At 41.9% G+C, this 20,572-nt stretch overlaps 1 protein-coding gene across 1 annotated transcript in view; it reads right to left on the bottom strand.

Moving 5' to 3' along the window:
• The window catches only part of LOC311245423 (long-chain-fatty-acid--CoA ligase 1-like), a gene marked incomplete at both ends in the record, with an annotated part of 112,231 nt that overhangs the window by 17,345 nt on the left and 74,314 nt on the right, over positions 1-20,572 (bottom strand). Inside the window, 14 exons of the mRNA XM_084335266.1 lie at positions 3,263-3,351; positions 3,568-3,640; positions 3,740-3,835; positions 4,572-4,703; positions 6,758-6,892; positions 7,716-7,793; positions 9,364-9,437; positions 9,527-9,578; positions 9,849-9,881; positions 14,651-14,826; positions 15,038-15,137; positions 15,941-16,042; positions 17,042-17,106; positions 17,358-17,472. Coding sequence (XP_084191392.1) covers positions 3,263-3,351; positions 3,568-3,640; positions 3,740-3,835; positions 4,572-4,703; positions 6,758-6,892; positions 7,716-7,793; positions 9,364-9,437; positions 9,527-9,578; positions 9,849-9,881; positions 14,651-14,826; positions 15,038-15,137; positions 15,941-16,042; positions 17,042-17,106; positions 17,358-17,472 — 1,320 coding nt within the window. The remainder of the gene's footprint in view (positions 1-3,262; positions 3,352-3,567; positions 3,641-3,739; positions 3,836-4,571; positions 4,704-6,757; positions 6,893-7,715; positions 7,794-9,363; positions 9,438-9,526; positions 9,579-9,848; positions 9,882-14,650; positions 14,827-15,037; positions 15,138-15,940; positions 16,043-17,041; positions 17,107-17,357; positions 17,473-20,572) is intronic.

Genomic DNA, 20,572 nt, shown 5'->3' with positions numbered 1-20,572 from the left:
TTTTACCTTTTAGGGGGGGGGGGGGGCCTCGCGTTTAAATCTCGCACATGGCCTCGCATTTCTCCCAGGCGGCCCTGCACACACACCACTGAGGATAAACGGGGCTACCGAGGACAGGGTGAGCAGCTTCAAGTACCTGGGGGTCCACATCTCAGAGGATCTGACATGAACACACATAGACTCAGTCGTAAAAAAAGGCGAAGCAGCGCCTCTACCACCTGAGACAGTTAAGGAAGTTCAGAGTATCGGGGAAGATACTCCAGTCCTTCTACTCCGGAGCTGTAGAGAGCATCTTGACTGGAAACATCACTGGCTGGTATGGAAACAGCACGGCACAGGACAAGAAGGCCCTACAGAGAGTGGTACGCTCAGTTGAGCGTACTACGGGTATTGCACTACCACCCCTGCAGGTCCTATATAACAAGAGGTGCAAATCCAGAGCCTGCAGAATACTGAAAGACCCTCACCACAGACTTCGGCTCAGCTTCTTCCCCCAGGCCATCAGAGTCTTGAACACTGAACTCTCCACACACAAGCACACATGAGCACACACACAACACACAGTGTACACGCTCACACACTAGCAGTCACTTTAACATGAACACACACACACTCATGCTGCACACGCTCACAGTAATGGTCACTTTACAAAATGAAAGGCCACTTTAAAAATTAGTATAGTATAACTCTTGATTGTATAATTCTCCACTTGCACAACCTGAAAGTAGGCACTTCCGGCTGCGAATGGTACTTCCTGTCCCATCCAAATACATTGGTTTTAGCTACTTTTCTCCCCTTATTTAAACAACTTTGTCGTCACAGAGAGGCAATGAAACGTTTGTATTATTATAGTATAGAATGTAATAAGCAAACGTTTGTCAGCAGGGTTTTTGGGCTGTATTTCATGTAAAAACGTTCACTGTTAGTTTACTTGCTCACGCTAATTAAGGCTAATGCTGGCTAACAGAAGCTAGTGCAAGAAACGACACCACAAAGTATTGTTTATAGTGCATTTCTTGCCACCTTATAGCATTTGTACATTTGTATGACAGTCTATAATGCGCCCGTGAGGTTTTTCCGGACGTTTTGGTAATGATTCACTATAAAATCATATTTCTAAATGACAGGAAGTTGATAAACTGGCCGGAATAGCTTTGAGCTAACGATCTTTGCCGATGCATTCCATTCTAAACGTAACGTTAGTTGTTCAAAACATTACCCGTCTATATAATTTGTTCCTCAACGTTATATAGACAGGTCATGTTTTGTAAACTAACGTTATGTTTAGAATGGAATGAATACATGGGTCGGGAAAGATAGTTAGCTCAAAGCTAATCCGGAAGGGCAGCTAACAGTAGCTACTGTCTGTAACTGTGATGCATTTTCTGTTTGCAGTCCAATGTTCACCAAAACACACACCCACACACGTTATAATTTGTTCCTCAACGTTATATAGACGGGTCATGTTTTGTAAACTAACGTTATGTTTAGAATGGAATGAATACATGGGTCGGGAAAGATAGTTAGCTCAAAGCTAATCCGGAAGGGCAGCTAACAGTAGCTACTGTCTGTAACTGTGATGCATTTTCTGTTTGCAGTCCAATGTTCACCAAAACACACACCCACACACGTTATAATTTGTTCCTCAACGTTATATAGACAGGTCATGTTTTGTAAACTAACGTTATGTTTAGAATGGAATGAATACATGGGTCGGGAAAGATAGTTAGCTCAAAGCTAATCCGGAAGGGCAGCTAACAGTAGCTACTGTCTGTAACTGTGATGCATTTTCTGTTTGCAGTCCAATGTTCACCAAAACACACACCCACACACACGTTATAATTTGTTCCTCAATGTTATATAGACAGGTCATGTTTTGTAAACTAACGTTATGTTTAGAATGGAATGAATACATGGGTCGGGAAAGATAGTTAGCTCAAAGCTAATCCGGAAGGGCAGCTAACAGTAGCTACTGTCTGTAACTGTGATGCATTTTCTGTTTGCAGTCCAATGTTCACCAAAACACACACCCACACACTTATAATTTGTTCCTCAACGTTATATAGACGGGTCATGTTTTGTAAACTAACGTTATGTTTAGAATGGAATGAATACATGGGTCGGGAAAGATAGTTAGCTAAAAAATAATCCGGCCTGTTTAACCACTAGCTTCTGTTAGCTAATGAAGGCTAATGCTGGCTGAGCAAGGAAACTAACAGTAAACGTTTTTACATGAAATACAGCCCAAAAACCCTGCTGACAAACGTTTGCTTATTAAATACATTCTATACTATAATAATACAAACGTTTCATTGCCTCTCTGTGACGACAAAGTTGTTTAAATAAGGGGAGAAAAGTAGCTAAAACCAATGTATTTGGATGGGACAGGAAGTACCATTCACAACCGGAAGTCAGCCGGAAGTGCTATACTTTCAGGTTGTGCAAGTGGAGAATATAGCATTGTATAGCAGTGTACATAATGACCCAGTGCCTCATCCGTAGCTAACAGTGTATTGCACTATCACAGGACCTAGCATGTCTGCTTTGCAAAACTCATGTACATATATATACCTGATATGTCCTACTTTGACTACTTGTATTATTGCACAAATGTCGTATTCTCATCCTTTTGGATTCTTATTATTGTATTATGCACAATCGCTGCGGGCAAGACCCCCCGCATTTCACTGTATACTTGTATGCCGTGACAAATAAAACTCTTGACTTGAATTAACATAGAAGAGTTCGGGTTGACGTCAATTGTTTTTGTGCTTAGTCTATTAATAATATCAATTGCACAAAATATTTATTTTCTATATTAGTAGTCGTATGGTAATAATAGTTTTTTCTTTATTTTGGGTCTGTATATGGGTTCCTGATAACTGTGTTACCTAGCTCTGTTAGAAGTCCTTATAAAAAGCACTAACGGTTTGATATAATTTTTGTTAAGACTCTAAATGTACCCCTAATCTTCGACTGACCCATGTGTGTACCTGTATCTTGCCTCAGTGAAAACGTGAAAGTGAGTGTGTGAGTGTGAATCTAAATGAGTGTGGAAATGTGCATGTGTTTGCCAACTGTCTGTTTGTCCGACTGTTTATTTAGTTTCTCATTGTTTGGGCTTCATCCTCTCAAGTAGGAATGTGTTTTGTTTTATTCAGTGGATTCCCGTTTTAGTTTTCTCTACTGAACAGTGCACTCATTCTCTCACTACTCTGGTGGTCACAAGTGGCTCCCTCCATGTGTGTCTGGCCCTCCTCACCTCTCCCTCCCCGTTGGCTGCCAGGTAGTTCATCTCAGCCACGTCCACCAGCTTGATGTGGTTGCAGGGCAACGGGGCCCCAACGTGACCTGAGTAGAACGGCGCTCGGTTACATTTCAGTAAATCAGGAAAGGCACTCCATATAACAAGTGAAGCTTCTTACAACTCAATTAGCATTAAGCACCGGAGATCTTGAAATCCTAGAGTAATAATGTCCACTAGTCCGTTAAAAATCCTTTGTATGCGCTGTTGTAAAGTGTGTGGACTGTACAATGTCAACAGTGATTTGACAATCTGGCCGTTACCTGCTGTCCAGTCTCCAGGCATTGACATGGAGCACCCGGCTGTGCATTCAGTTTGACCATAGCTCTCGTAAAACTGTGGGACACAGAGGACGTTTTATTTTTAAATTACATTTATATGGACACAGTCTGTGATTAACAGCAGCAGGAAGTGCCAGGGACACGACACGCTCACCTGGCAGCCCAGCGCAGTCCGCAGGAACGTCAGGATGGTCGGTGAAACTGGTGCAGCTCCTGTGGCCATGAGCCTCACGCGGCCACCCAGACTAGCCTGTGACGGTGAACACAATGGAATCATGTCAGTATTATTTGGTCTACTGCATTTAAGTATTATCGGTTTAAAGGAGCTGTAAGCAGTATTTCTGTGTTAAAATAAGTGTTATAATAGCTTATTACATTCCGACAGACACACTCACACATTCACACCGATGGCGGAGGCAACCATGCAAGGTGCCAACCTGCTCATCGGGAGCAGTTAGGGGTGAAGTGTCTTGCTCAAGGACACGTTGCCCGGGAGGAGTGGGAATCGAACCAGGAACCTCCGGATTACCAGACGACTGCTCTACCTCCGCACTGTGGCCCCACATATAGCCTACAGTAAGTCCACTACTTCAATCTTACAAAGTCATCAAGGAAATAATCCTACAATAATTAAAAAGGTGCTGTAAGTGGTATTCTTTTGTTAAAGTGGTCTACATGTTAAAATAATAGCTCCACATTCCGACAGACATCACCGATAGAGTGTTTGGTCAATAACATGGGTCTCTCAGTCCCTCCGCTATGCAGTAAACAGAAAATAAATGTTCTGGTATCCCGTTCCCACTTTATCCAATCAAGTGACCCAAATCAGAATTTAAAAGATCAGATTCCATGTGACTGTTGTGAAAAAAACAAATGTGAGTCACATTATGAGCAAAAAAGTCAGATTTGGGCCTGCAGTCTGAATGTAGCCGATGTGACGCCTACTTGTACTTGTTGAGATGGTGAATATGTCACGCCTACTGTACCTGTACTCTTTTGAAGACGAGTTTGTCCCACAAGCTGTCCCTTCTGACCACGCCTCTCTCAAACTCCGCCAGCTTCCTTCGAGAAGCGAAGTCTAAGAGCCACCGTGTTGGTGCGTTGGCCTGACCAACGATCTGGGAAGAGAGAACACCTTGCATTTTCAACCCTTTCTACCAAAGGGTTAACCCTTTCACTGAGACAATACGGAAGGTTAACCCTTTCACTGCCACACGGCAAAAGGGTCGGCCACACTACAGAAGGTTAACCCTTTCACTCGTGTGGTAGTGAAAGGTTAACCTTCTGTAGTGTGATAGTGAAAGGGTTAAGAGCTCCACCAACCATGTACTGTAACCACCCTATAATCTTAAAACAATCACAACCATTTTCCATTATAGGAACATGCTTACATTATGGGAAATCCGCTTACAGTCTTCTCCAGAGTCAGACAATAAGATAAATGGTAAATGGCTGCTTTTTTATAAAGCGCTTTTATCCAAAGCGCTTTACAATTTGTTAGTCACATTTGACCCATTCACTCACACACCGACGGCGGAGGCAACCATGCAAGGTGCCAACCTGCTCATCAGGAGCAATTAGGGGTTAAGTGTCTTGCTCAAGGACACGCTGCCCGGGAGGAGCGGGAATTGAACCGGAAACCTCCGGATTGCCAGACGACTGCTCTACCTCCCGAGCCAAGATAGATACCAGTTTTCTCTGTGCCTTCAGTAGAAAGCTGCACGTTAGCCTATCTTAGCACAACGAATAGAAGTGGACAACACCAGTAGCCTAGCTTAAACTCCGGAAGAGGTGTTAGTTGGCCAATGCCTAGGCTAACAGGTACTGTCCGCTTCCATTCATTGTGCTAAGCTAGGCTAATGTGTAGCCGGATGGCTTTCTACTGAAGCTACAGAGAGGAAACTAGTATCTTCTTGTTAAGGCGAGACACTGCAGGTGAATAGGCAAATATACTTTTGTTGATTTTGAGATTGTTATATTTTGCTTCCTAAACATGTCTTCTATGAAACTAATGACAATAAAACGTCAATAACACACATTTAATTGTTTATTTTACTTCATTTTGCCTTATTGCATCCATAAATGTGCACATATTTAATGGGGAAGTGCCTCATTTGCATATATAAATATACATTTCAGAAAACTTGCAATATATTTTCTTAGTTTATATGTACATAACAAACTGGAAAAGTTTCATAGTGATATCTATTTAAATATTTTTTGCCTATTAGCGGGTACTACACTGTACTACACTGTTTGTAGCCTGTGTGTAGTTCTGTTCAGTTCAATAACATCATTATTATTATTCAGTTATCAGGCATGTGTTTAGGTTGTCTATTACTAATGGTTTGATTAGATATTGTGTTTGTAAATATCTGTTTCAAATAAAAAGTATGGCATTTTACAATACAGAACTTTGAAGGCGTTTTCCCAAAAATGAGTTTTAAGAGTTTTTCCTCATACTCTGAGCCAGAAATCTCCACTTCAGTAGCACTCACATACACCAAACCTTCCAGTTCTATTCATATCTATGTTCTGAAGGTATTTACAGAAGGGTTTGTTGATATTGCATTCATACCCTGATTTATACCACATTTTATTCCTAAAAACATGGCGAAATATGGAATTTTACCATAAAAATGGACTGAATGGAGTATTTTCTGATTTATGAAGTGATAAAAAGAGATATCCAAAATCCCCTCTGTAATAACCTTTGGCTCTAATATGTCAACAAAATGAAACTATAATTTTGAAAATGGCTTTATCCAATGTTCAGATTTCTGTCCTGGAATTATATGCAAATTAGTTCATATTTAAGTAGATAATGCCTCATTTGCATATTTAAACATACAATTTCAGAAAACTTGTAATACAAAAAAGTCTTGTCTTAATATAAGTAATCAACTGGGGAATTTTCATTGTGATATCTATTAGTTAATTTTTTTACCCTATTCACCTGTAGTGTCTCCCCTTAAGCAAATTTCCCATAACGTTGATGTTTTCCTTTAAGGTTGACTCTGTTGTCAAGACAGACCTTTGTGCAACACCCAAGATTTTTGGGATTCACCAAAAGAATAAATAACAAAATAAAAGTAATAACGGTATTAATAAGGGTATGAGTATAGAGCAATAACACAAACAACTTGATAAAATCTTAGGATTTTTGTCTGACCTTATCGAACATGCGATTGAGAAGCCGTGGGACAACAGGGAAGACTGTGGGCTGCAGAGTCTTCAGGTCATCCGGCAACAGACGGATGTCACCCTGGAAGTAGCCGATTCGAGCGCCCTGAATCAGGATGACGCCCTTGGGGGTGGGGATGAGAAAGTTACTCACTTACTGGTAAAACAGGTGCAAAACTTACACGGGTCACAAGAGGGCACTATTGTACAAACAATTTGATTGATTGATTGATTGATACGTTTATTAACAGATTGCAGAATGGGTACAGTACAGTACAGCTCAATACATACAATTGTTAAGGGGATGCAGACCAGAGAAAGACTTTCGTCTTGTTTGTTTATCAGGACATAGTTGAAGTGGTATTATCATTTTATTTTAGTTTTCATAGTTTAGTAAACAAGTAGACTGTGTGTGTGTGTGTGTGTGTGCATGCATGCGTTTATCACCATAAGACATAAAACACTCCAACGGCATTAGTCCACTTTTTATTTTTCTACTTTTATGATATGCTTCTGGTCAATTTGAAAATGTTGTTTTCATAATTAAAGTGTTTTCTCTTGCACAGCCCATGTATCTGCAGTTGTGAAGTCAATCCAAATCAGTTTGGAGTGTCACTCAAAAATACTCAACCTCTACTGTATTTATCTATGAATGTACACAGCACTCCGACTTACCGACCTTGGATAATTTGGTTTGTATACATTTGGTTAAGTTCACCCGAAAATTTATATGGTTCTTCGTCCGAGAGATTCAACTATAAAAATCATCACTGTGCTGCACACTGGGTCATTCTGGACTGTTCCCACGGTAACCGTGTAAGGAATCCTCAGTTTATTTTTAGATTAATGGATTCATACGGATTGTGGCTTTAAAAGCCTCCAAATATTGATTATGAAACCCATACACATCCGTCTAATATTTCACCACGGGGCACTTCAGCACATACCTGCATGATCCTCTCAAACATGTGTGCTAGGGGGAGATAGGACATGTGAATGTCATGGAGGTTCAGCATGGAGTGGACCTGTGGAAGAAAAAACAAAACGCATGCGCTCACGCTCAGGTCACACACATGGCATACCTCTACCACCCTCTTAAACATATGGGCCAGAGGTAGGAAGGATATGAGGATGTCTGAAGGAGAGGGCACCAATACGCTCTGGATCACGTACACAGAGGAAAAGGAGTACCAACGGAGAGGAGAGGACAGGACAGGAAAAGGAGAATTAGCCAGACTGAGGTCAAGTAGAATTTGAATCAGACGGGGTAGGATTTCCTGAATGTCACCAAACAAGCCCACTCATACTGTAGGCCAACCAAAGAGGGTTTTCTGGTGCTTGTGTTCTCATTTCAGAGAATTTGCCACCAGCCATCCGATAGCATTTATTAACAATGCTAGCTTAGTGCCATCTAATGGCGTTTACCAACAATGCTAGCTTAGTGCCATCTGACAGCATTTATTAACAATGCTAGCTTAGTGCAATAGCGTTTATTAACGATGCTAGCTTAGTGCCATCTAATAGCGTTTACCAACAATGCTAGCTTGGGGCGGCTAGGTGGTGCAGTGGGCAAGGCACTCACCACCAATGCTGGAGACGCTGGGTTCGAGCCCAGCTCTCCACATTGTTTTCAGTTTGGCTGGTCGTCCGTACTAATACAATTGGCAGTATTAGAGGGTGGGAAAGCTGATGTGTGGGTCCTGGGCGTTGTAAACAGAAAAATACTCCTACAGTTCGGTCGGGGCGCCTGCTCAGCGAAGGAAGGATCTGGAAGGAGGTAGTGTGACCTTCCACACGTTACACTCTCCCAGGAGAATCTGCGCTGCCAGGCCGGCTGTGCATGTGTCGGAGGATAGCATGTGATAGTCTCCGGCCTCCCGGACCAATAGTAGGGGGGGTGCGCAACAACCAGGAAGGGAGTCGGGAATTGGCATAACAATTAAACAGTGGGATGGGAGAAAAATCGGAAAAAGAGGAGGGGGAAAAAGATTAAAAAAAAAAAAAAAAAATGCTAGCTTGGCGCCGTCTGACAGCATTTATTAACAATGCTAGCGCCGTCTGACAGCATTTATTAACAATGCTAGCGCCGTCTGACAGCATTTATTAACAATGCTAGTGCAAATCAGCAAGGTATGAACTCTCTCCATTTAATTTACTTCATTACTTCTTGAAACATTTTATAATAAGCTAATGCAACTGTAGATTTGAGATTAGGAGACAAGTTGTTTCATGCTCCATGGACTTGAACTAGTACTGCTGACGAATTAGAACACGAGGCTTCTGGCAATTTCTCTAGACATCAAAACATTTCCATTTTCACAGGAGGGGCCATTGTTGGTGATCAATAGGACAGGCTTCTAAAAATCCAGAACCTTCCCTTTAAGTAGCTGAGATTTCGAATTATATTCTGCCCAAGTCTGACAACACAGGAGAGAATAGAAGCACAGTATTATCATCACCAAGTACCTCTCTGATCAGGAGAGGGGAAATAACTCAACATATTATAGCCAAGGTTGTTAAATATGAAAGAGGACACAATATATGAATTTGTTACTGGGATTTATTAGCCTATGTTTGTCTTATGTCTTTGTTTACCTCTGTCATTTTAATGAAGCCGGCAGTGTTGGCGATCACATTTCCATGAGTAAGCAATGCACCTTTCGGGGTTCCTGTGGGAGAAAGTGGCAGTTAAAATATAATTCCGTTAGGTCTATGTCACAAATACAAATACTTTCACCAGTATTTCAATATCTGTTACCTGTGGTTCCACTGGTAAAACAGATGAGAGCAAGGTCCTCTGGTGTAGGGGGCTGTAAACAGATCACAACCAATCACAGATCTAAACCGATTGTATCGTAATTTCAGGGCTACCACTAAAGCATTAGGGTTGAGTAATGTTGATTAAGAGTGTAATTTACAGTCCAGAGCACCACATTGTTTTCCTATGAGAGACACGGTATTGCAGGCTGCATTTAAAACGCAACCGCCAAGTCACAAGATAAATGGCTCCTTATTAAATTGAAATGAGCTGATGTGCTTGTCTGTAAATAGTTTAAATGAAGTGTGTTGCTCCTGCTTACCATCGGTGTCTGATGATTGTCTTTACCAATAGCCTGGGAACACAGAATTGAATAACAAAGTGAGGATACATTTATACTTGACCACAAAGACATTTTGTCAGAGAAAAAAATAACACAGAACTACATTTAGTAATTTAGCTGATGCTTGTATCAAAGCAATTACAAATTGTGAACAAGTCAGCAGGAGGTGTACATTTCTGGCGGCTAAGGGTAAGTGGCATTGTTCATCAAATAGTGTTGAGTGCATAGTTGTATAGACATATTAGCACGATAGCACGATTAGCAGGTAGTAGTATAAGATAGTAACATAGTACATAGTGGTATCGTACATTATAGTAAAAGACAGTAAGTAAGTACGTTTTTACGATTGAAGAGGTGTGTTTTTAGTCGACTCCAGAAAATTTGGCGGGTTTCAGCTGTCCCGACTGTGGTGGGAAGTTCGTTCCACCATTTTGGAGTGAGGACATTGTGAAGCAGTTTATGAATGAATGAATGAATGAATGAATGAATGAATGAATGAATGAATGAATGAATGAATGAATGAATGAATGAATGAATGAATGAATGAATGAATGAATGAATGAATGAATGATGAATGAATGAAAACTTTATTTAACAGATTGCAGAATGGGTACAATACAGTACGGCTCAATACACACAATTGTTAGGGGATGCAGACCAGAGAAAGACGTTTGTCTGGACATATAGGTATTTAGTACTGATACATTTGTGACATATACGGTATTCAAATATACAGTACTGTTACTCATAGATCCTGACAGAGTATATACATATGATGGGGAGGGGACTGTACATAGGAGGGGGTGGGTGGGTGGGAGAAAAATATACATATACGGCGGGGAGAGAATATATACGTACATGCGGTGGTGAGGAGACTGTCTATTAGGAGGGGGTGGGGGTGGGGGGTTTGGACATTTACGGTGGCCAGTTTCGAATTGCAGCCTCCCGTAGGTGCTCTTTAAGAGCGGCTTTGAATGTGGGTAGGGATTCACATTCCTTTACAGCTTTCGGTAGGGCGTTCCACATTGATGTGGCATAATTGCGAAACGTGTTTAGTCCCTTGTTTGAGCCGAATCTGGGTTTAACATGATTTGTTGAGCTTCCTCTGGTGTTGTGGTCGTGGTATTCACTGACCTTTGGGAAGTATTTTGACATGTACATTAGTCGTATAGTGTATCTTGTAGACCAGGCCCATTGCAAGTTGCTGTACTCTATTGTACTCTAGTTGCTGTTATACTCTTCCATTGTTAATACAATTGTTATTTGTGGGGTGAATTCCCATGTAGTTGTACAACATGCAATAAACTGGAAGGGTCTGATCAGGCTGTTCGTAAGGAGACTCAGGTCCTTCAACGCGCGTGTGTGTGTGTGTGTGTGTGTGTGTGTGTACGTGTGTGCGTGTGTGGGTGTAACATCAACTCAAGAGACACTAACAAACTGCACTGGTGAGGAAGGCTTGCTCCGTGAGAGTCGGACTAGACAATGGTTGCGGAGAGGAAGATGAGATAGACTGGAGACTGGACTGGATAGATCTGGAGAAGCCCTCCCATCCCCTCTATGAGGAGCTAGCTATCAGCTATAGACTCACAACACCCCCCCCCCACACACACACACACACCACACCACAAAGCTCATCAGTCAGTCAGTCCTTCGTGCCAGTAGCCATCAGGCTCCACAACCCAACCGTGGGCCAAGGACGGACTTGGCCAACAGCTGGAGAACTAACGGCTGGAAAACTTGAGAACTGTTCTCGTGCAAGGACTCTGACGTCACTCATTAGCACCTTGGATCTTATTAGTATACGCACATTTTATATTTAACGGACGTAGCTGTGCCCACCGGCCACACGCGGGCGCGCAACTTGCGGGCTGGAAGCGATCGTTTTCGCTTTGGTTGGATTCAGAGGCATGCGCCACATGCATTTTCACAGAAATACACTCAATATCTGCATTATTACCACACATATAGATGTTGTTCAACCAGCTAATGTGTCTATCTTTCCCAATACAAATAAACCATATTACTATACTTTTTCAGGAGTAGTCACACTGATCATCATTCTAAAATTAATTCTAACATTCTAATTAATTATATAATAACTGGTTATACATGCGAAATGGACAATAGAACACTGGAACTGGAAATCTTAAACAAATCTTCAAACGGGGACTGACTTCGCATATAGACTAGTCATTTACAGCTGTTCCAATGTAAATGTGCCTTCCTCCGTGCACTTTCGCCCGCTCTGAAGTCGGACTCTGTGTGCCCGGCCACGCACGCGTTCTCGCACAGAACCCGCAAGTGCCTGCGAGCGTGGCTGGTGTGTCTGGGCTGTTAAGACTCAGTATGGAGTATTCCACATTGTACTGAGTGGATTTAGTTAGCTATATATATTTTTACATGGGGTTGGCTTTAGTTTCCTATATATATTTTCACAGGATATAATCTGTATATGATACTGGGGGGGCTGTACATACATAGTGTTATTATTATACATATGTCTCACCTGTCCGGCTGACCAGACCCTCACCTTTATTTTTGTATTCATATTTTATCTTGTTCTTTATATTTTTATTTTCATATATTTTTATTATCATTTCTATTACCCTGCCTGCCTGTACCTCCTCCTCCTCCTCTCCCCCCCCATGCTGCTATGACCGCTGAATTTCCCCAAAGGGAATCATAAAGGAACACCTTATCTTATCTTATGTGTGAATTGTCCTTATGTTTGTCCAAGCCTGTATTTATAGGACTGGCCATATACAGGTTTCTTCTTTGCTATTGTTTATTGCTACTGTTTACTGTTTATTGGCCTTGTCTTCGTGCATACTGTAGGTCTCACGAATATTTAGTTTTTTGAGAATGTTAATATATGAATAATGTGGGAAAATGTGTGCACATTGCTGGACGTGTGCACTTCTTTTCTATTAGAAGATTAAGTGTCTCAGACTGTGCCAATTGCCTGAATAATTCATTCTCCGAAATTATGGACAATAACCAGAACCCTCTTTTCTTCCACACCACAAATGTATTAGTGCAATCTACTGCACAGCACATCTTTTCATTTGTTTGCCCAACGTCCAGCTTTTCCCGGTTGTGCTCACACATCTGTCATACCATTGCAGAGAAACCCATCTATAGGACACATCTGTCATACCATTGCAGAGAAACCCATCTATAGGACACATCTGTCATAACATTGCAGAGAAACCCATCTATAGGACACATCTGTCATACCATTGCAGAGAAACCCATCTATAGGACACATCTGTCATACCATTGCAGAGAAACCCATCTATAGGACACATCTGTCATACCATTGCAGAGAAACCCATCTATAGGACACATCTGTCATACCATTGCAGAGAAACCCATCTATAGGACACATCTGTCATAACATTGCAGAGAAACCCATCTATAGGACACATCTGTCATACCATTGCAGAGAAACCCATCTATAGGACACATCTGTCATAACATTGCAGAGAAACCCATCTATAGGACACATCTGTCATAACATTGCAGAGAAACCCATCTATAGGACACATCTGTCTCCTATCCAAGAAGTAAATTACATGATATGCCAATGAAATACCATGCTGTGAGATGATTGGACCATCAATCAGGAGAAAAACATGTATTTTAGAATGATATATATTTTTGTGAAGATAAAGATGAACCTTTCCACATAAATATCTATTTTTTTATCCACTTTTTCTGCTCCAGTTTTTCTGTGCTTTTCTCCCATCCCAATTTAGTCGTTATGCCAATTCCCCCCGCTGCGCCACCCAGCCGCGCCCCACATAAATATCTTGAAAGTTAATGGCAACTCATATCTTGAAGGGTCAATTCTGAATTTTGGACCCCTAGCTTTATTTCCTATTCATCGCTGATGTTGTCAAAAGATGGAGTCCTATCACAGCACAATCCATGCAGTCTTCATACTCAATACACAGCTCCCCCGCAAAACTAGTGGGGGGGGGGGGGCATTATGTCAACCACCTTTTCCATCTATTAATATGCAGTAAACATTATCTTTTGAATTTCGCCTATTGCTAATGGTGTAGGGATGAGAAATTAGGTTATTCTGTTCACGTATCACACAACATCAGCTCCCCTGTTATCTGAAGGACATCGCGTTAACAACAGCCACTGTATCCATAACAAATTTAGTCCTCAATTTAGGTTCACATTCTGCATTAGTTGCCGTCGTAAAACTCTCTTTTGCTCAGCTGCTAGTTATGACAATGTAAGCAGATAAAGACGACCCATTTAAGCCAAATCTACATTGTATTCGTTGGTCTATCATTTTGGTGATGATGACCCACATATACAGTACTATGTGCCTTGACCGAAGTAAACCCAACTCAACCTGCTATAAAGAGTGATAACGTGTGACGCTCCTCTCGCCTCCAGTTCCTCCATGCTGATGATCAGAACTTCATTCAGATCAACACTACTGCTATAAAGAGTGATGCGTATTACAATCCTCCATGCTGATGATTAGATCTTCATTTAGATCAACACTACGGCTATAAAGAGTGACACATGTATTACAATCCTCCATGCTGATGATCAGAGCTTCATTCAGATCAACACTACTGCTATAAAGAGTGACACATGTATTACAATCCTCCATGCTGATGATTAGAGCTTCATTCAGATCAACACTACTGCTATAAAGAGTGATGCGTATTACAATCCTCCATGCTGATGATCAGAGCTTCATTCAGATCAACAACACGGCTATAAAGAGTGACAGCGTATTACGCTCCTCTCACCTCCAGTTCATCCAAGCTCAGGATCTCGATGCCGCTCTTCTGCCCCCTGTCCACCAGCTCGGTGTCAAAGGCCTCCATGAGGACGATGGTCTTCACTGTGCTCTCTTTACCGCTGAGACAGTCCAGGATCAACGTGGCTTTGTCTGCTACGTCGCAGATCACCGTGGCGATGCAAGCTAGACACACAAGGCATGAAATTAGATGTGGTCACATGGTGCATATATTTATTAGATTTATTTATTAGATTTAAGTACAGTATATAAGTAGACCGTTCTAGATGACAAGAACCTAGTGGCCTTGAGAACTAAGGTAAGAGGGTGCATTGTTAACAGTGATCAGGCAGTGCCCAGTCTGCAGCCTTGTAGATAACACGGAAAAGGTACGTACCTTTGTCAATAATGTAGTCGATGGCCTCTTTGCCTAGTGTGTCATACAGTGGAACCGCAACGAGGGAGTATGTGTAACAAGCCAGCTCTGAAATGGTCCACTGAAAGAAACCACACAGATTGGTCAGAGGTCAAAAGTCACAAATAATAAATACAATTTTAAAAAGTATACATTAAAACGTTAATGCAAGTAAAATGGAGAAGAGAAAAAAGCAACAAATACAAGTATGTAATAATCAGTTTTGAGTTACGGCGATGATGTCATTTATGGACATGCTGCTGCTTCCACTCTTAAACCCCTTGACTCGCTCTGTCACTCTGCCCTCAGATTCATTACTGGTGATATCTATGATCATTGATTCCTCTATAATAAAGTTGGTTGGCCTTCTCTTGAAGAGAGGCGCAATAAACATTGGCATTTATTTAAGAAAGCGACTGTATGTCACAATGTTGCTAGATTGGAACTCTGGGCCAAATTTAACTCACTAAAATTAAAATATGCTTGTGCTAAATGTTCTGATCTTGGAAAGTCTGCCTTTTCCTTTAATGCTACTTGACTCATGGAACATCCTTCAACACACTTTAAATATGACTCTTCCAACCTTTGCACAGTTCAAAAACATTATCACAAACCACAGTATATCAATATGCAACTGTTTTAGCCGGTTTTCTTTATTTCTATCTTTGTTTTTATCTAATTGTGTTACTACTTTTTGTTTTGTCTTATTTATGTCTGTTTACACAACATCATTGTAAATGAGAGCAACCTCAATGGTCTTCAGAGTTATTTTTTAATAAAGGTTTGATGATGGTGATGATGATGAATGTAATGTATGAATAATAGAGAATAAGGAAGGTAAAAATGCAACATTGCATAATAGATTTGTTCCTGGTGTTATCTTACCTCTGGCCTGTTCTGAGCAAAGATTCCAATATACTTGTCTCCAGTTACGGCGTGTCCTCTATGGAGAAGAGCAGAGCCAACGTACTCCGCTTTATCCACCACCTACAAACAAACACAACAGTACATTTGAGTTACAATGAAGCAGCTAAGAGTTTGGTTTGGACGTGTTTCTTCCAGTGTTTACAGTTTACCCCGCTCACAGTATACTGCATATTGACTTAAGGAACACGCCAACATTATGGGAAATGCGCTTACAGGGTCAGACTAGAAGATAGAGAGGGCGGTCAGGTGGCGTAGCGGAGATTGCGCTCGTCACCAATGCAAGAGGCTGCGGTCTCGACTCCCGGAGTCAGCATTGCTTGAGGCTTGGGCTGATCGTCATACTAACTCGTTTGGCTGGGTTAGGGGGAGGGCAAGTCGTGGGTGGTAATCTGGCGTTGTGGACAGCGACGCCTACAGGTCAGGTCTGGGCGCCTGCTCAGCGAAAAGGCAGGACTTGATGAAGGCAGCGTGACCTCCCACGCGTTACACTTCACCAATGAGAGTCCTCACTGCCAGGTGAAAAAAGAGTCACTGGCTGTCGCCGCGTGTGTCGGAGGAAGCGTGCGGATGACTTCAGGGTTCCCTTGCACTGACCAGTAGGAGAACATGCGCACAACAACCAGGTAGGGGAGGGGGGAATTGGCACAACGACTAAATTGGGACGGGGAGAAAAAAAGAAAAAAATCAGAGAAACAGAGCATAAAAAAAGGAAAAAAAAAGACTAGGAGATAGAAACCAATTTCCTCTCTGTGTGTTCAGTGGAAAGCTATCCAGCTGCAAGTTAGCCTAGCTTAGCACAAATTAATGGAAGCCGATAAGGACCACCTCTCCGGGAGATTTAAGCTAGGCTAGCTGGTCCGTATCCGCTTCCATTAATTTGTGCTAAGCTAGGCTAGCTTGCAGCTGGATAGCTTTCTACTGAACCGGACACAGAGAGGAAATTGTCATCCATCTTCTTGTCCGACTCTGGAGAAGATGGTAAGCGCATTTCCCATAATGTTGGCGTGTTCCTTTAATGGACATTTTATTTTGACACATCTCCCATCTCCCATCTCTTACCGCTTTATAAGACAGCCACTCGTAAGGCTGGTCAGGTTTCCTAGATCCTAGACAAGGTCCATCATCTATGAAGGAAAAACAAAAGCATCATAAAATGACACTCACTCTTCTAACGCTGCCCCATCTTAGTCAAGTAGCCGGTTGGTTTGGTGTCAAGACGACGTTTTGCATGCCTTTTATTTATAGCTATTTCCTGTAAAATGATAAGCACATCTCTGGTAAGAGACCTCGATATAAAGTGTTCACTCTGCATGAAGGAAACACATTTATTTATATATCTTTTTACATATGACTAATGAGTAAACTCAGAACTTACTTGACACCCTTAGCCCTCGTAGGAGGACCTCATAGATGGTTTTTGCGTCGCTGTAATAGTATGTCATGTGTTCGTCGTTGACATTCAGAACAGATCTCCGTGCGTATTCTCCACCCTGCAAGAGATGAGGAGGACAATTACATATTGTTTTGCTGAACCCATCAAATTATTTTGGCCTGCCAAACCATCTTTTTTCTTTTTTATATTATTATTATTATTATTATTATTATTATTATTATTATTATTATTATTATTATTATTATTATTATTATTATTATTATTATTATTATTATTAATATTATTATTATTATTATTATTATTATTATTATTATTATTATTATTATTATTATTATTATTATTATTATTATTATTATTATTATTATTATTATTATTATTATTATTATTAATATTATTATTATTATTATTATTATTATTATTATTATTAATATTATTATTATTATTTTATAAAAAACATTATGCAGCTTAAAGCTGCTGGTGCCTCTGGCAGTCTGTGGAAAACCTGTGTTGCCACGGTGCAAGGCTTGAAAAGCGACGGCAGAGCCAGCTCTATCTCTACTGCTCCATTTCTGCTATAGTAAATTACGTAATCATAACAGATTATGATGTCCTAAACAGTAGAATTGCCTTACAGGCTAATATGACTCCATGGTACATTTGACCAACTGTTCAGAACAGAACCTGATCAGTAACAGCTGTGTTTAGAAACGGCCGCCTTGTAACAAATGGAGGTCAGGAGGCGTCTATACTTTCCGTAGCCGCATTTCTGGCAGACGCTCTCTGATTGGCCACTGTTGCCCAATCGCGTGACAAGCTGTGTCTTTGCCCATTTCCGCGTCGAACAGCCTGCAAACTACCTGCCGTTCTATCGCCATGCTCTAAGACAAACTTTAACCTTAACCAACTTCGAAAGAGTGCCTAAGCTTAACCGTCGAAAGAACTTGCCGTCACGCTCTAAGACAAACTCTAACCTTAAAGGGGAACTATCTTATAAATGGCCTTTTTGAGTGTTTAGCATTGTTTCCTAGCTATGTTCAAGTTTCAAGTTTCAAGTTTCTTTAATAGTTGTCATACAGAAGTACAGAATACTTTCATACAAAATGCTTCTTACTGTTACGCTCCAGAGACTGTGCTAGACAAGATAGTATCAAATAACATAGTATAGCATGTAATTTAGAAGTAGAAAATGAGGTCACAGTGTTCAGTATAGACATATGTACAATGTTCGATGCAGAATAGACGTAACTGAGTTACCATATAATATACAATACTATGCAGTATACTAATGTACAGTACTATATAGTGCAAAGCAGAAATGGGATGAGGTACAATTTAGGTACAATTTACAGTAAGGTGTACGAGTTGTAGTGCAATCCTTCATCAATAAATATAAAGTGTGGGGAGTGGGTGCTACAGTGTGTTTGTTTAAAGTGGGTGTGTGCTATAAAGTGTGTGGAGTGGGTGCTACAGTGTGTTTGTTTAAAGTGAGTGTGTGCGTGTGGATGTGTGTGCTATGTGCGTTTGATGGTTGTTGTTGTGTAGTGTTCATTGTTCGTTTAGCAGCCTGATGGCCTGGGGATAGAAGCTTCTTCTGAGTCTTTCTGTGATCGCCTTGAGACTCCGGTATCGCTTGCCTGACCGCAGCAGTTCAAAGAGGCAGTTGTTCGGGTGACTGGAGTCTTTAATGATTCTCTTAGCCTTGCCCCTGCAACGCTTGTTGTAAATGTTCTGGAGGGTGGGGAGCCCCCCTCCAATTGTGCGTTCGGCTGAACGTGTCACTCTTTGTAGTCTGCTTCGGTCTTGTGCAGTGCTATTCCCAAACCAGGAGGTGATGTTGCCAGTCAAGATGCTCTCTATTGTACATGAGTAGAAGTTCTTAAGGATCTTCTGACTGACTTGGAACTTCCTTAGTCGCCTGAGGAAGTAGAGGCGTTGTCGTGCCTTCTTCACAACACTGTCAATGTGTGTGGTCCATGTCAAGTCCTCGGATATGTAGGCTCCGAGGTATTTAAAGCTGTTGACTCTCTCAACCGGTGCCCCGTCTATGCTGAGGGGGCTGTAGTCCTTGACCCCCGACCTCCTGAAGTCCACAATCATCTCCTTTGTTTTGCTGACGTTCAGGGAGAGGCTGTTTTCCTGGCACCATCCCGCCAGGACCTTGACCTCTTCCAGGTAGGCCCTCTCATCGTTGGCAGAGATCAGGCCCACCACCACTGTGTCGTCAGCAAATTTGATGATTGTATTGCTACTCCGCTGAGCCACACAGTCGTGTGTGTACAGGGAGTAGAGGAGGGGACTCAGAACACAGCCCTGGGGGGCCCCTATGTTGAGGGTGATGGATGAGGAGGTGCAGTTGCCTGCTCTCACCACCTGGGGTCTGCCCGTCAGGAAGTCCAAGACCCACTGGCAGAGGTCATAGTTCAAGCCCAGGTCCCTGAGCTTGGCTATGAGTATGGAGGGGACTATGGTATTGAATGCCGAGCTGTAGTCGATGAATAGCATTCTCACATAGTTCCCCTGCCTCTTGTCCAGGTGTGATGCTGCTGTGTGCAGCACATGGGCTATGGCGTCCTCCGTGGACCTGTTGGGGCGGTATGCAAATTGCAGGGGGTCCATGTTGATGGGGAGGGAGGAGCAGATGTAGCCCTTTACTAGCTTCTCAAAGCACTTCATGGCTATGGAAGTGAGAGCTACAGGGCGGTAGTCGTTGAGGCAAGCAGGCTTGGATTTTTTGTGTACAGGGATAATAGTGGACTTCTTCAGGCAGGTGGGGATGACAGCCTGTTCTAAGGACAGGTTAAATATGTCAGTGAATACCGGGGCCAGTTGGTCGGCACAGACTTTTAGGACGCGGCCGGGGATGCCGTCCGGACCTGCTGCCTTCCTGATATTCACTTTTTTAAAGGTCCGCCTCACCTCATGCTCTGTTACCCTGAACACTGAGTCTCCATCAGCAGCAGACCCCCCCCCCCCCCCCCATTGCCGTGGCTTGTGGGCTGGTGTTGTTATAATAAATAATAACTTTATTTGTATATAGCACTTTTCATACAGAGGTTGCAGTTCAAAGTGCTTCACAACAGTAAAAAATACAGGCATAAGCGAGCATAAAAAGATAGATAGGTAGAATCACAGTGTTTCACATTAGGATCTAGCATCTCAATAGGCTCTCCGCTTACAGTTTTCAGTAACACAAATAG

Source organism: Notolepis coatsorum (genome assembly GCF_963971535.1).
Source record: "Notolepis coatsorum genome assembly, chromosome: 18".
Lineage (NCBI taxonomy): Eukaryota > Metazoa > Chordata > Actinopteri > Aulopiformes > Paralepididae > Notolepis > Notolepis coatsorum.
This window is presented reverse-complemented; position numbering and strand designations above follow the sequence as displayed.